This window comes from Galeopterus variegatus, unplaced genomic scaffold (genome assembly GCF_000696425.1).
Source record: "Galeopterus variegatus unplaced genomic scaffold, G_variegatus-3.0.2 Scaffold1319, whole genome shotgun sequence".
In the NCBI taxonomy this organism is placed as follows: domain Eukaryota; kingdom Metazoa; phylum Chordata; class Mammalia; order Dermoptera; family Cynocephalidae; genus Galeopterus; species Galeopterus variegatus.
In genome coordinates, this window is record NW_007727430.1 from 281288 (window position 1) to 296250 (window position 14963).

Here is a 14963-nt window from a genome sequence, read left to right on the forward strand (position 1 = left end):
AAAATGAAAAAAATAAATAGAATGAACTAGACTCTCTTGTCTCAAAAACATAATTTGAGAGTAAAAAGTGGCAAAAGAATATATATAGCATGATACCATTTGTGGACATTTCAAAAACCACATAACAATAATACACAAGTACAAATACATGCATGGAAATGATAAAGGAAAACGGCGGCAGAAAGAAGGAATGAGAAGGCTTTAATCATACAAGAGGTTTTCAAAAAGTTCGTGAAAAGATTCATGTTATCTTTTAACTCCATTTTTCCACGAATTTTTTGAAGTACCCTTGCATATTAACATTTTCTTTTTTAAAGGCTTGCTTGAAACAAATACGACAAAATGCAAATGATGCAGTAAACCTGAGCAATACGTAGGGGTATCTATAGTATTTTTGTGTGTCTGCCTCACTCCTGAGCCCGTGGCCTCTTTGAGGGCAGAGATGTCATCTGACCCATCACTGTATCCCCAGCATGCAGCATGGTGCCAAGTGCTTGGGAAAAGAGGCTGATCTATCATCCTCCAATCAGGCCCAATCCTGGATTTCTGTGTCCTCATGAGATTCTTTCTGGCTCCTTACTTATAGCAGCTGCATAACTGCTCATAACACACCCCACATGCTATGCTCGAAAATGCCTCCACCCAACAGTACAGCTGACATTCCAGGAAACAAGATGCCACCCCAAGAAGAGCAGTCAAGGCTTTCCCTGTATTTCTCTGGGTGCCAGTGCATCCCAGGCACAGTGATGAGTGAGGCTGCTGTCCCTGCGAAGCCTCTAGTCTTGCTTCAGCAGACTTTCCAGAAAACGTCATTTACCAAAGGACGAGAGACCATGGGAAATGGCAGGGGAAGAAATTACAATGGAAGGCTGTTTTAGACTTACACTCTTTGATAAATAAGTAGGTGAGTGTTAGCATGACCGTGTGGCCACTGTACAGATAGTCCCCACACATGTTGTGAGACCCAGTGATGGACAAGCCACCTCCTGCAATGAGCTTCATTATTCTCCGCAGTTGGGCTTCCCAGTCTCCAAAAAGCTGGCAGGAAAAGAAAACAAGATTCATTATTAACCCACATGAAAGTGTGCTATGATTACTATTGATATCCAGAATTAAGCTTATATTAACATAGATTAAGTCCTCACCATGAAGTCTGCCCACAACATTTACCATCTCATGGGAAGCCCTTAGGAAAAGTATGGGCCTACAGATAAAGCATGTGGCTTCAGAACTTTCCTTAGATGGTAGCACTTTTTAATAGCACATTTCAGCAGATGTTCACCCAATTTTTTTTTTTTTAAAGATGACCGGTAAGGGGATCTCAACCCTTGACTTGGTGTTGNAGTATGGGCCTACAGATAAAGCATGTGGCTTCAGAACTTTCCTTAGATGGTAGCACTTTTTATAGCACATTTCAGCAGATGTTCACCCAAATTTTTTTTTTTTTAAAGATGACCGGTAAGGGGATCTCAACCCTTGACTTGGTGTTGTCAGCACCATGCTCTCCCAAGGGAGCAAACCGGCCATCCCTATACAGGGATCCGAACCCGTGGCCTTGGTGTTATCAGCACCGCACTCTCCCGAGTGAGCCACGGGCCAATCCTACCCAATTTTTTAAATTACACCAACAAAGAAAGACTGACTGGTTGGTTGATTGACTGATTTACTACAACTTCCATTTTGGGAAAAATAATTTAAATCTCTAGTCTAGGAAAAATTTAAAGATGTATTTTTGCCGTGCTTGGCCTAGCAGACAATTGTTCTACTAATTTAGCTAAAAAAGCTGGAGGTTGGGGTGGTCAAATGTATAAATGGTTTTTGGTATGTGACTTTAGGGGACCAAGTTGAGTAGAATGTGATAGCACTAGATATTTTTCCTTTTAATAAGAGTAAGAAAAAAAGTTTATAAATTAATCCACTTGTCTATGATACAAGTGTGGGTTGAATACTAGTGTAATAAGTGGCCTTAACTCGATCATTGCTACTTTTATTTGTTCTGTCAAATAAAACATGTGATTGTCTATTTTTTATGCTTCAGTACTTTTAAAAATTCTGGTTGGTCGATCTAATCACCATGATCCCTTCTGAATATTAAACTGATAATATTCTAGCTTTGGGAAACATATGTTTCATCATAATTTCCCTTCAAACATACTATCATGATTTCTAGTTAAGGGTGGCAGGTTGAATGCACCATGCAGAAGGTATGAATTTCTGTATTCAAAGAGATCACTGAACGCCCAGCACCATAGGAGAAAAGAAACCTGCAGAGCAAGACTCAGCATCATGGAATTTCAGAAACTGGGGACTAAGAAGAGACCCTAAGCCTCTAGAGATTAAAAACAAGGTTTACACAAAGAATCATTAGAATGAGACTTCTCAAAAGTAACACAGAACAACAAAGGGATTTGGAAAAAATGCCTTTAAATTCTGAGCAAAAATTATTTCCAATTTAGAATTCTCCACCTAGCCATATTACAACTAAGCATAAACTAAAGGATAAATTATGGATAAACTAAAGCCTTTTTCATATATATGAGGGTGTCTTCAAAACATTCATGGAAAGATTTGTATTATCCATTAATTCTATTTTTCCACAAACTTTTTGAAGTGCCTTGTACAAGATGGTAAAATATTTACCACCTTTATATTATTTTTCAGAAATTACAGAGGATATGTTCTACAAAGCAGGAGAGGTAAACCCAGAAAAGAAGAAATGGGACTTGCCAGGATGCCAATAAAGGAAGAGGTAAAGAGCTGTGCAGTAGCTCACACATTTGGGCTTGAAAGTGACCAGCCCAAATGCTCTGGAGAGGTGTCTTCAAGGAGAGAAGACTCGTGGAACACCCAATGCCTCTGACTGTATTGAGAGGAGGGTCATAAGTTGGGGGAGATTAAGCACTTAGAAAACTACTAAAGCAAAAAGCAAGGCAAGTACTAACTGCACAGGCAACAAAATATTGTGCAGAAAAGGAAAAGTAATTACAGGAAACTACATGGCTTGGCTGTGAACAGCATTTACAGAACTATAATAATGCAAGCACTGAATACTGAGCTAAACAAAGGACAGAGGACTACACATGGAAGACAGGACCAGAAGCGGATTGTGTATGATGGGGATGAGAGGTGGGGAGAAGAGAAGAAAAAGGCACAGAAGGACACTAAATCCTCACCTTCCTCAGCAGGAAGTCAATAATAGAGAAAGACTATATTCAAAAATGATATTCCCATTGAGAGGTGGGGAGAAGAGAAGAAAAAGGCACAGAAGGACACTAAATCCTCACCTTCCTCAGGAGGAAGTCAATAATAGAGAAAGACTATATTCAAAAATGATATTCCCACGTCCCTTAGTGACCCGAGTAAACACATTAAAAAAAAATTGGTAAAAAGAGTTAAAGTTATGGAGGTAAATACCATAAGATTCAGTTAAAAGAGTTGAAAGGGAGTAGGAAAAGGGGGCTAGAGTACAGTGGGGGCCCGGGGACTAATGTTTTTCCATAACGAGTTGTGTGGAACCACTTCATTGTTTAAATTGCGTGTCTGTATAAAAATGATAAAAAATTTTTTAAAGTTTCAAATTAAAAGTTTGGTCTACTTTTGTCATTAACAACGATTAACAAGGTAGAAGAATATTATGGCCAAAAAGCTTGTGTATCTCTTCATTTAACGTTATTTCAGATCGTCCTTCCAAAAGTCCTTTTGTTTTTTAAAAACTAAATCATGCTCTCAACACAGCATCACCCCGTAATGTTTTGTTTAAGCAGCTGGCTGGTGAGGGGATCTACACCCCACCCCATAATTTGCCCTTCTGTTGTAGCAAGAAAATCTTTGTGGGGAAACTATGTGTTGGGGCAAGGGTGAAAAATGACGAAGTAAACATGGAACAGAGGAAAAGCAAAAAAAATTGATGCTGCATTTCTTTCAGGTGTCCTTAAAACCCCTAAGCTTTCTTTTTAAATATCTTCCCATGTTGTCAAACTTCTGCAAAGGGAAAGCCTCTTTAAGCTTAGTGAGAAACAGAAAAAAAAAATGAAATTATATTGATAAAGGCAGAGTACAATACAAATTACAAAAAAATGAAATTATGTTGAAAAAGGCAGAGTACAACGCAAATTACAAAAGAATTACTGCAGAAACAAGTTAATATCTTTATCATGTACACGGCATGTAGAAATCAAGGAGAATCAAGACCAACTCAGGAAACAAAATTTATCAAAGGACAAAGGATGTGACCAGATAGAGACATAAAGTCTGTCAAACAAATGGAAATAAAAATCAATATAACAGGAGCTCATTTTTTCCCATGCGTAATTAGCAAAGCTTTAAAAAAAGAGAGAGAGAGAAATAGAGCCAATGACGAGGCAGGTACAATAACAATGACCTTCTCTAACAGGCTCATTTAAGAGCAGGCACGAGGTGGAAGCCATAGCTGTCTGCACAGCTGTGCAGGGAACAGCTGGCCAAAACAGACACCTGGGGCTGAAACATGGATCTTCAAATGACTAGCTGTGTGACCCTAGGTGGCCAAACATCCTAAGCCTTGATTTCCTCATCTAAGATTTTGAAAGGATATATTTCTTACCACTGGCAAAATAATCATCAATAGCTTACCAGCAATTTAAATAGCCATAACCTCTGACCCAGTTAATTGCTTCTTAGGAGCCTACCTCAAGGAAATGATCCCAAATATGAAGAAAATCTTTATGTACACATGTCCCACTGTAACCTTATTTATAAAAGCAACTGGAAACAACCTACATGGGAACTGTTCAGTAACTATACCCTTGCTATTCTAAGTCTGGCCCAGAGACAGGATTGGCAACCTGGGAAGCCTGCTGTAAACACACTCTCAGGCCCCCAGCTGAGCTAGACCCAGGGAATCCACATTAAAGGCTGGGAAGCCCCAGGCTGTAACTGCTTATTAAGTCATTAAGAAATCAGTTTGCAATGATTGTGTAGTCAGTTTACATCGTAAACATTTTCCTCTATTAAGAGGAAAAAAACCAGAAAATGTTTGGGATAATTTTAACTATGTTTTAAAAAAAAAACTATGCACAGAAAAAGTCTAGAATGTAACACACTAAATGTTAACAGGGTTATTAACATGGAAATTGATAGGATTTCTCTCAGTCTCTGTCCCTGGGTGGCTTCCCTTCCTCTCCTTGGGCCAGAAAGAGAGGGATTCTCTTGGAGCTCTGTCTGCTCTTAGAGACAGAGATCTGTTCTGGGATTTGTGTTGCCTTTGAGTCCAGGCAGGAGACATGGGTGAAAAAACAAAAACAAAAGAACAAAACAAAACAGGAAACTGGGGGTGGATCTTTCATACTTTTATTATGGTTTCCTTCCCCAACCTACCTGCTACTATGTACTTTCGAGTCCTCAAATAGCTGCTCCATACATTCTGCTCAGTGTTTTTTGGCTGCATTCAATGGGAAAGAAAGCACGGAGTGTGCTTACTCCACTGGAACTGGAACCTCCTCTACTGTGTGCTTTTGAATGTCCATTTTTGAAAGCAGAGATAATTCGGAGAAAATTCACATAAACACTTTCAGTGGTCGCTACCCAAGCCGTGACAAGAAAGTCTCATATCTACACTACTACGTGAATTTTGGTCCACGAGGGTCATAGGTAATCATCTCATAGGAAAAATAGAGCAATTTTCTTCAAATTCTAATGAATGGCTAGGAAATTATGTATATTTTTTCAGTGCTGAACAACACGATGCTCTGATGACAGTCTGTTTGCCATTGTTCAGTCTGCAGATGGCCTCGAGCACTGGCTTTTTCTAACTGCATTTGAAGAGCAGGTGCACTCAGCTCCTACCAGGCAGAGGAGAGAACCTGGAGCTAAAACCCGTCAAATGATGCTGCACAAATCAAGGGCTTTGGTGTAACTTTGATGAAGGTCTGAAAGTGAGTGCTAAGGAGTAGAAATTCTATTTGAAATAACCCTGGACCCTTACTAGTGCTTTATCTTTGAGAGTCCCAGGAAAGTAAGAAAGGCAGATCCTCCCTCGGTCCTAGGCCTCCAGTGTTGGAGCTGGGACTGGAATCCAAATCCTGTGACTCCCTATGTATACAATCTGCTACCTTGTGCACCACCAGTCCTGCACAAGCTTGGATAGACCAGGAACTGAATACATATAAAGTAACCATTCCTTCAGTAGTCTAGGTAACTTACAGAAGTAACAAAACACTATCAATACCACATTCCAACTACCATGACCAGCCAGACATCCCTCAAAGTATTCATTCAGGGAATCTACCTGCCAGGGCAAATTATAGCTAGCCCTTGAACAACATGGGGGTTAAGGATGCTTGCCACCCTCCGCCACCCCTCTACGCAGTTGAAAATCCACATATAACTTTGACTCCCCCAAAACTTAATTACTAATAGCCAACTGTTGACTGGAAATCTTACCAATAATTATGAACAGTTGATTCATAACTCATATTTTGTACATTATACATATCATATACCATAAAGCTAGAAAAAAAAGTTATTAAAAAAATCATAAGGAAAATACATTTTCTCTGTATAAGTACAAATTTTCTCAAATACAGTACTGTACAGTTTTTGCTGAAAAAAATCCGAGTATAAGTGGATGAACACAGTTCAAACCTGTGTTACTCAAGAGTGAACCGTATTCTGTCTTGTTTCTGAAGAACCGTCTTCCTCCAAAACAGAAAATTCATCATCATCCATGAAATGCCAAATAAAGCTGCTCTTGAACACTGAGAACACAAATCACAGCAGCTAAAGGAATCGGGCCGCAGGAGGAGGAAGAGGATGCGTGGAATCCTCCTCAACCCATGTCTCATGCAGCCTGCAACTGACAGACACGCTAAGCAAGGCCATCTCCCTCAACATCAACTCCCAGATGAATAAGGCCCTAACAGCAAAACAATGCCGCTTCCCAAATTCCAACTGGCATGTATCCCTCCTCACCAATGATGGGGTACTTAAGAATTAATGTAAGTTAGGAAAATGTCCTTTAGCCTGACCTTGAAGCTCCCACTGGGAAAGTAATGTGTGTGAAAGTGTCAATTATTCACAGCAGCAGGGGCAGGCTCAACATTACCCCTTAGAATATCTCCTGCCTTATTTTATTGTTACCTAGTTAAGCAGTAAAAAAAAAAAAAAGGGGGGGGGGAGGGGTAGGGTGTTTTTACAAAATAAAACAATAGCTCTTGTTTATACAGAGATTCCAAACTTTTAACAGTGTTTTCCCATCAATTATCTCATTAGGTCATCACAAGCCCGCCTACCTTCATTTTACAGATAAGAAAGTAAACAGAGAGGCTGTTGACTGGCACATGAGGATCATGCAGTGACTCAGTTGGGATCAGAACCAAAATGTCTTACCTCTGAGGCAAACAATCTTGCCTTTAGATCCCTGAAAAGGGCCTACTATTATTACAAATACCTTTCCAAACAAACAATAAGGACAATGTCCAACTCTGGACAATGTCTCCAGGTTCACTTTTTGTTGTTGGTCTAATTTAACCAATTTTACAGATGTCATTTAAATACAGAGTTGAATAGCTAAAGCAATACTTATTCATCACTCACTAAAGATCTCGTTTTTATAAGTGTATTTTCCATTTAGACCAAACTTCCTTTCCTTATGGAACTCATTCACCAACAAATTGCACGTTTTCTGCCTTCTTAAACATGATATTCTCAATTTCAGTTAATTTTCCTTGCTTTATATTTGTGCTACACTGGTCTCCAAGTTCACTCTTATGGGAATAACAATGAACATAAATCCAATCCCAAACCCCAGTTTTGGGTTAACCATGTAAGTGGTTCTAGACAAACCATTTTACCCATTCTAGCCTCAGTTTTCTCATCTGTGAAATGGCAGGAACAACACTTAGTCATCCTCAACCCCCACCCACCAAAGTGAGATACGTTTGTAAAAGTGATTGCTAAAAGATAAAGTGTTATACATATTTAAGGCATCATTATTATCACTAAGTCAGGTCAATTTGGGGGGGGATTCTTAAGTGAGAACTCAATACTTATTACAAAACAGGGGCACATAATCTGGCCTTGCTGTAAATCCACCTCCCCCTTCCCTCCCAAATGCCCTACTATCTTTATCACTGGAGAAAGATGTTTCTGAAAGATGAAAAGATGTGGTCACATAATGCCCTCTGCTAAAACCTTTCCTGGCTTCCTATGGCCCACAGAGAAAGTTCAAACTCCTTAGAAGGGTATCAAGGTCCATTAAAATCTGCCCATAACCTGTCAGTCAGGCTTAATCTCTGGCTACTTGGCCCATAGGACCACATGCTCAAGCACATCTAACTTTGCCTGGCAAACACTTTGTTTTCTCCACCTCGCAGTCTTTTCCTCTCTCTGTTGCCACTTGCAAACACCTACTCATCCTTTTAAGACTTGGCTCAGATGGCCCCTCCATAGTGTAGCCAACATTCCCAGCAGAGTCGACACCCTCTTCTGAGCTGCATTGGCAAATGAGCTCTGCATGTCTTTTACAGAGAGGACTGTTGGGTGACATGTCTGTCAAGGCTTCTGCATGCCCACTTGTGAGAGGAAGGGCGCTTGTCTTATACATGTGTGTATCCTCAAAATTTATCACTATGTCCACACAGGTTAGGTTCTCTAGAAAGTTTGTTCAGGAAATAAACAACTTGCTTCTATATCAAATAAAATCACATCCACAATTTGCCTGTCATCTTCTCTTCAGTTAGAAAACCATTTAGGGTTTATAAAATTATGTAAAAATGTGCATATCAAATTTTAAAAATAAAGAGACAGGAATAATACATGTATAGACATCATGATAAGAATTACGTTAAGAAAAATATGCATAAAGGACTAAATACTGAAATATCAATAGTAGACAGGGACAAAAATTTTTAAATTTTTCTTCTTTTTATATTATTTCAATGTACCTATAATGTGTGGTTTCTTTAAAATGGAAAAATAATCTTTTTTTTTAAAGAGAGAGAAAGAAATGATTTAGTGCATTGTTGTCTCTTTTATTCCTGAGAATGGAAGAGAATAATGGCAGAGAGAGAAAAAGAGAAAGTGAAGAAGAGATATGGGATGGGAAAGGCTACTGGAAATTATATGAAAGAAACAGGAAAAAAAAAAATGACAATAAACCAAAAGGAAAATTATACTGACAATAAGAAACTGGGAGGCAAGCAGAAAAACCAGGCAAAAATCAAGCACTGACAATTCAAGTTCCACACATTTCAAGAGGATGACATGAGGTTATTTTGGTAATGGAACACAGCCATATACTGAAATGCTGATAAGGTTAGCAGGAGCTAATTAGGATATCAAAATGTGTCAGTGTGGAGGACACCTGGAGTACTCTAACTGCTACTTGAGAAAGTAAGAAACAACTAAAGTTTATAGTTGTTTCTTTAGTAGTTTTTCTATCCTTACTGGTTTTCTAGCTGCTGAATCTATCAATTATTGAAAAAGGAGTACTGAAGTCCCTAATTATAGTAGTGGATTTGTCTATTTTTTCTTGCAATGCTATTTGTTTTTGCTTTGTTTATTTTGATTCTCTGTTGTTAGGGGCATACATGTTTCGGATTGGTATGTCTCCTTGCAGAATTGACCCCTTTATGATTAGGCAATTTCTCTCTTTATTCCTGATAATTTTCCTTGTTCTGAAGGCTATGTAATTTGAAATTAATAAAGCTTATCCAGTTTTCTTTTTGCTTAATGTTAAAACAAAACAAAAACAAAAAAACCAACTAAAGGTTATAAAATCCTAAAGAGTGGTGAGTCTTTTGACTTGTACAACTGAACCTGTGCCAGAAAAGGGACCTGTTAGGCCAATTACTACATCACAGCCCAGCAGCGAGTTTTTTTTTCTTTCCTTTTTGTCTTTTTTCGTGACCGGCAACGGATCGCAACCCTCAGTGTCGCGCCCGTACCGGACCGGGACCGGCAACGGGATCGCAACCCTCGGTGTTGCGCCCGCACCTCGCTCAGCCAGTGAGCGGCCGGTCTGTATGTGGGATCCGAACCCTCGGTGGGAGCGGCATCGCGCTCCCAAGCGGCACACTGTAGCAGTGTGCCACCGGGCCGGCCCCCAGCAGCGAGTTAAAGGAAGTGCTTTGATCTTTCTAATCTGTGCACTGCAGTAAAGCTGACAGTGGCAGAGAAGAATACGAAGGCCTCTCTGCTGTTACATTTGCATTTTATCGTTCCACCGAGCAATCAACCTCAGACGCCACCCAAACATAACCCTTGTCCAAAGGTGGGCTGTGTTCATGTGTGTTGGGGACAAAAATAGAAAAACATGTCCTTCAAGTTCAAGAGAATCAATTTACTGAAAATTCCATGTCAAATTAATGCATTCACCAGCTAAGTGCCCTTGCTGTAATGTAGTCTCTCTTTTTCCAAAGGGTTTCAAATTTAAAGTCACTATGGAGACCATAAAATAGAACCAAACATGCATCTTACTTTAATGCTTAGTCACTATTAGATGAACTCACCTGATATTAAAATAAGTGTTGAAAACAGTGTAAATGATTTCTTCTCTTCCTTTAGCATTAGGTTGTCTGTATATAACCTGAGAACTAGGATAGGAAGGGTATTTTTTTTCCCCCAGGAGTTTGCTAAAACAGAAAAAACACTTTCCTAAAGAAAACTTAAAATGCCAAAGAATTCTCAAATGCCTTTTTTAAAAAAACTGAATCAAAAACAGTTGTAACAAGATGAAAAGAGGGTTTTTGTTTTCTGTATAGAACACACACTCCTGGGAGAAACGCTGTGATGAGATTAACATGGGCTAATCAAGGTATCGAAACTTGGCAGCCTGCGGTATAAGCCCCGCACGTGTACACCCCTGTGATGTAGGCCAAGCACTTCCCAGAAGTTCGTAATCTAGGAACTGAGCATGCCTGTTTCCCTTTCCACATTTCCCAACAGCTTATCATTGCTGGAGCAACATTTGATGGGAGACCTAGCTTTCTTTCTAACCTAATCATCTCACATGATGATGATTTCTCCAAGCTGTTACATTTTGTGAAGTGTACACTACCGTCAAATGAGTGAACGAGACCAATTTTCATAATTTCTACTGCATACTTACTGGAAGATTTTTCTTAGAAGCCATGCATTTTGAGCATAAGCATTAAGTACACTAATTATGGGGTTTAATGTGATGGTGGAACCAAGTTTAAGTTCATATGACTGCATTAAACAGAAAGTCATATTCTAACGCTCAACTGCCTTCCCTATAGTTTAGTGATCACTGAGTAAACGGAAGAGTATCTACCAACTCATGGGTCTTGAATGGCGTTTCAAATGATGGAATAACCAATTCTGGAAGCATTGTTCTTTCTACATCCTGTCTCTGGGCCTCTTCATCCATACCCACAGCTTTAACCGCCATCCAGAACATGATAAATAACGAATATTTATTGTCTAGCCCTGAATTTTCCCTCAGCTGTAGACCTGAACACCACCACTTAGCTATCTCACAAGTACCTTTAACTCTCCGTGTTTAATCCAAAGTCATTAACTACCTTTTCCTCCCTACCTTGTAATTATCCCAGTGGCAAAATCCAGTCTTTGAAATCCTTCTCTTCTATCCTCATTCCCTACATCAAACCTATTATGAAATTGCATCCATTTGGCCTCTTAAATATTGCTCAAAATCTCTTTCTTTTCATCTTTTGGCCCAGGGAATTAGCTGGAGGCCCCCGTCACAGCATTTTACACATTTATTACATAAGGCACAAGTCTGGACTAGGTGATGTTAAGGTGCCTTCCACAAAGGCAGGGACTATATCTACCTTGCTCACCCCTGTACTCTAGCACCTAACACACAGTAGGTACTTGACGCATGCTTGTCAATTCACACTGGAAGAATGAGAGTCTAGGGCTGAAGTCCGATGACAACACCAAGTCCTCTTCTTATTTCTGTACAGCACTTACCACCGACAGAGCCCCTATAAATTGCCTCCTTTCACTTACACTCCTTAAGACAGATACAAAAAGCATCATGAACTCTGTTTTGCCAATAAAGGAACTGAGGCACTGAGAACTTAAATGTCCTGCCCAATGCCTCTGCCGCACAGCTAGTAAGTGGTTGTGCAAGACCATCTTAACCCTGACCACAGTGTTCTTTCCAACTATTAGGTAAGTTTGTATTTTTATAGGAATAATAAGTTCCCTCTCTGTGCAATGGTTCAGAGAGAGGCTGATGAAGATTTGGTGGTGATGATGTTCACACCCCAAACAGAACACTGGACTGGGAGACTTTTAATAAGGTTCCTTTAAATTCTAATTCCCTTAGCCTGGCTCTGAGGTCCTCTCTCTAGTGTCGTCGTCCTCTCCCTTCTGCCACTGGTCCCCAGTGCAGCATTCTAGCTCTTCACTGACCACTGAATTTCTTAAGCTTGATCCGCCATCTAAGGGGCAGCACCAAACCTTCAAGGCCTTTTCCAAGTCTTCTGCCAGGCCTCAGAAATCTTTCTGTTCTACTTGTGGATTGTTCCTGAAAAAGTTAAAACTGAATCTAAGTGTCCAGAGCCAACTTTCTATTCAGAGGAAATACAGAGGATAGAGAAACAACAAGTTAATCAACACCACAAAGAAACAGATAAATCCAGAATGTGGGATATTCTATAGGACAACTGATCCGATGTCTATAAGTTACTAGCGGGGGGGGGGGGGGGGGGGGGGGGGGGGGGGGGGGGGGGGGGGGGGGGGGGGGGGGGGGGGGGGGGGGGGGGGGGGGGGGGGGGGGGGGGGGGGGGGGGGGGGGGGGGGGGGGGGGGGGGGGGGGGGGGGGGGGGGGGGGGGGGGGGGGGGGGGGGGGGGGGGGGGGGGGGGGGGGGGGGGGGGGGGGGGGGGGGGGGGGGGGGGGGGGGGGGGGGGGGGGGGGGGGGGGGGGGGGGGGGGGGGGGGGGGGGTGAAAGACTGCTCTAGAATAGACTTAAGCAACAGAAAAAACAAATGTCATGTAGACTCTGAATGCTAATTTATACAAACCAACTATTAAAAAAGTATTTTAAGAAAGTAAGGATATTTCATGAACCAATAATTGCTGATATCAGAGAATAACTGTTAATTTTGTTGAATACCAACAGCATAACGGTTATGTAATAAAATACCCACCGTGTTTAAACGCATAGTAAAGTATGCAGTGATGAAATGACACTGTCTGGGATTTGTTTTAAAATACTCCAAAAAGAAAAAGAGATAGAGCAAACAAATGCAGCAAATCCTTATAATTACTAAATCTAGGAGTTGAGTATATGGGAATATATCTTTATACTGGTTTCTCTACCTTGGCATACACTCAAAAATTTTCAGAATACAATTGTAGTCTTGAATCTGTTCTTTGAAGAGTCCTACTCTACAAAAAAAGTAATTTGATTTAATGAGTTTTAACTAAAAATGTTTGCTAAGGTGTGCAAATATTTTACCCCCTACTGTATACTTTAAGATTCTAGTTTCCAGAAGACTGTCACAGAAAGATGACCCTAATGGGATTTCTGGCAACACAATCAATAAGTGGCACACTGAGTTTGGTTTTTGTGCACAGTTCTGGCTGTTTCCTCTGCCTTTACCAAGAAAGCCCACAAGCTATTCTTAGCCCCAGGATCTTGGTCAGATATGCTGATGACTCAAGCTGACTCTAAGTCCCAATGGCTCAGCAAACCTGGGCTTGCTGGGCAGATGGGTGGAGCTGCTGAGCTCCTCAAGAAGAAACCAGACTAGACCAAAGTGCAGGGAGAGAGGCTGCACAGCATGCCCCTCAACATCGGGTCCATCTTCAATGTGTGCTGTGCCAGAACCCACACCTACCTACCACTTGGTAGCAAAATCTCCCAATGCACAGGCTTTGAACTACACTTAGGTGAATGTCCTAAACTGTCAGTTTCCTACTGAGAACGTCCTACTTCTCAAGCAGCCTCCCAGCAACAGTCCACACTATTGGATTCTCAGTGATAACAAGATATTTCCTATAACCCAGGAGCTGCAGGCGAGTGCTTGAGAGCTTTTACAGAGGATAAAGAAGACGCGAGCCTGGTTTCTTGGGAAGGGCTGAAGAAACAGCAAGATGGAGAGAGCAGGGAGGCAGGACTGCTGACAGAGAGGAGGGGAATGCTGGGAGCTTTCATTTTTTATGACAGCTTTTCCAGAGTTAAGGAAGCAGCGTGCAGCAAAAAAATGGAAAATGTTAAGTAAGAAACTAGCTACCTCTACAGGCATGTACTTAAGTCTCGGAAGGAAGGGGGACCAGAGTCCACAAGCAAACTAAAGGGCCCCAAAGTTTCATAAGGTAAAGACACCACTTTAAAAATCCAGAGTGAATTTCCAGCTGCCTTTCCAAAGGTTCTGTCAAAGAGAATGTCTCTTCTGGAAGGACAAAAGCACAAAAGGATAAGACAGAGCATTTGGCCGTTTCACCAGCACTGGTGGCAACACAAAGAAATGACCTCCCACACTTCAGAGTATTCTCTCTCACCAAAACCAAGGAGAAACACTAGCCTCTTCTATTTTGTATCGCATTAAAGAGCTTTAATGTACACAAACATTTTAAAAATTAAATCTTCTGCTAATTACTTCATAAAGTTCCAGTGACCTCCCTACTTAAAAATTCTTCCAAGGTAAAGGTTAGGGGATAAAGCATGTTATGTGAATCTGATGGAAAGGTAGAGACAATAAGAAAGTAAAGTTTATTTTTAAAAAGATTTCTATGGGGGCCGGCCCGGTGGCGCACTGGATAGCGCGCTGCTTGGGAAGCGCGGCGGCGCTCCCGTCCGAGGGTTCGGATCCCACGTGCAGACCAGTTCCCGCTCACTGGCTGAGCGAGGCACGGGAGCAACACCGAGGGTTGCGATCCCGTTGCCGGTCCCCGGTCCGGTACGGGGGCAACACTGAGGGTTGCGATCCGTTGCCGGACACGGAAAAAGACAAAATAAATAAATAAATAAAAAATAAAATAAAATAAA

General features: G+C 41.1%; 1 protein-coding gene across 2 annotated transcripts in view; it reads right to left on the minus strand.

Annotated features, from left to right (window-relative positions):
- Window positions 1–14963, minus strand: part of SGMS1 (sphingomyelin synthase 1) — a 104518-nt gene that overhangs the window by 4599 nt on the left and 84956 nt on the right. For both annotated transcript variants that reach the window (XM_008576258.1, XM_008576259.1), the window contains exon 4: window positions 885–1038. In XM_008576258.1, coding sequence (XP_008574480.1) covers window positions 885–1038 — 154 coding nt within the window. The remainder of the gene's footprint in view (window positions 1–884; window positions 1039–14963) is intronic.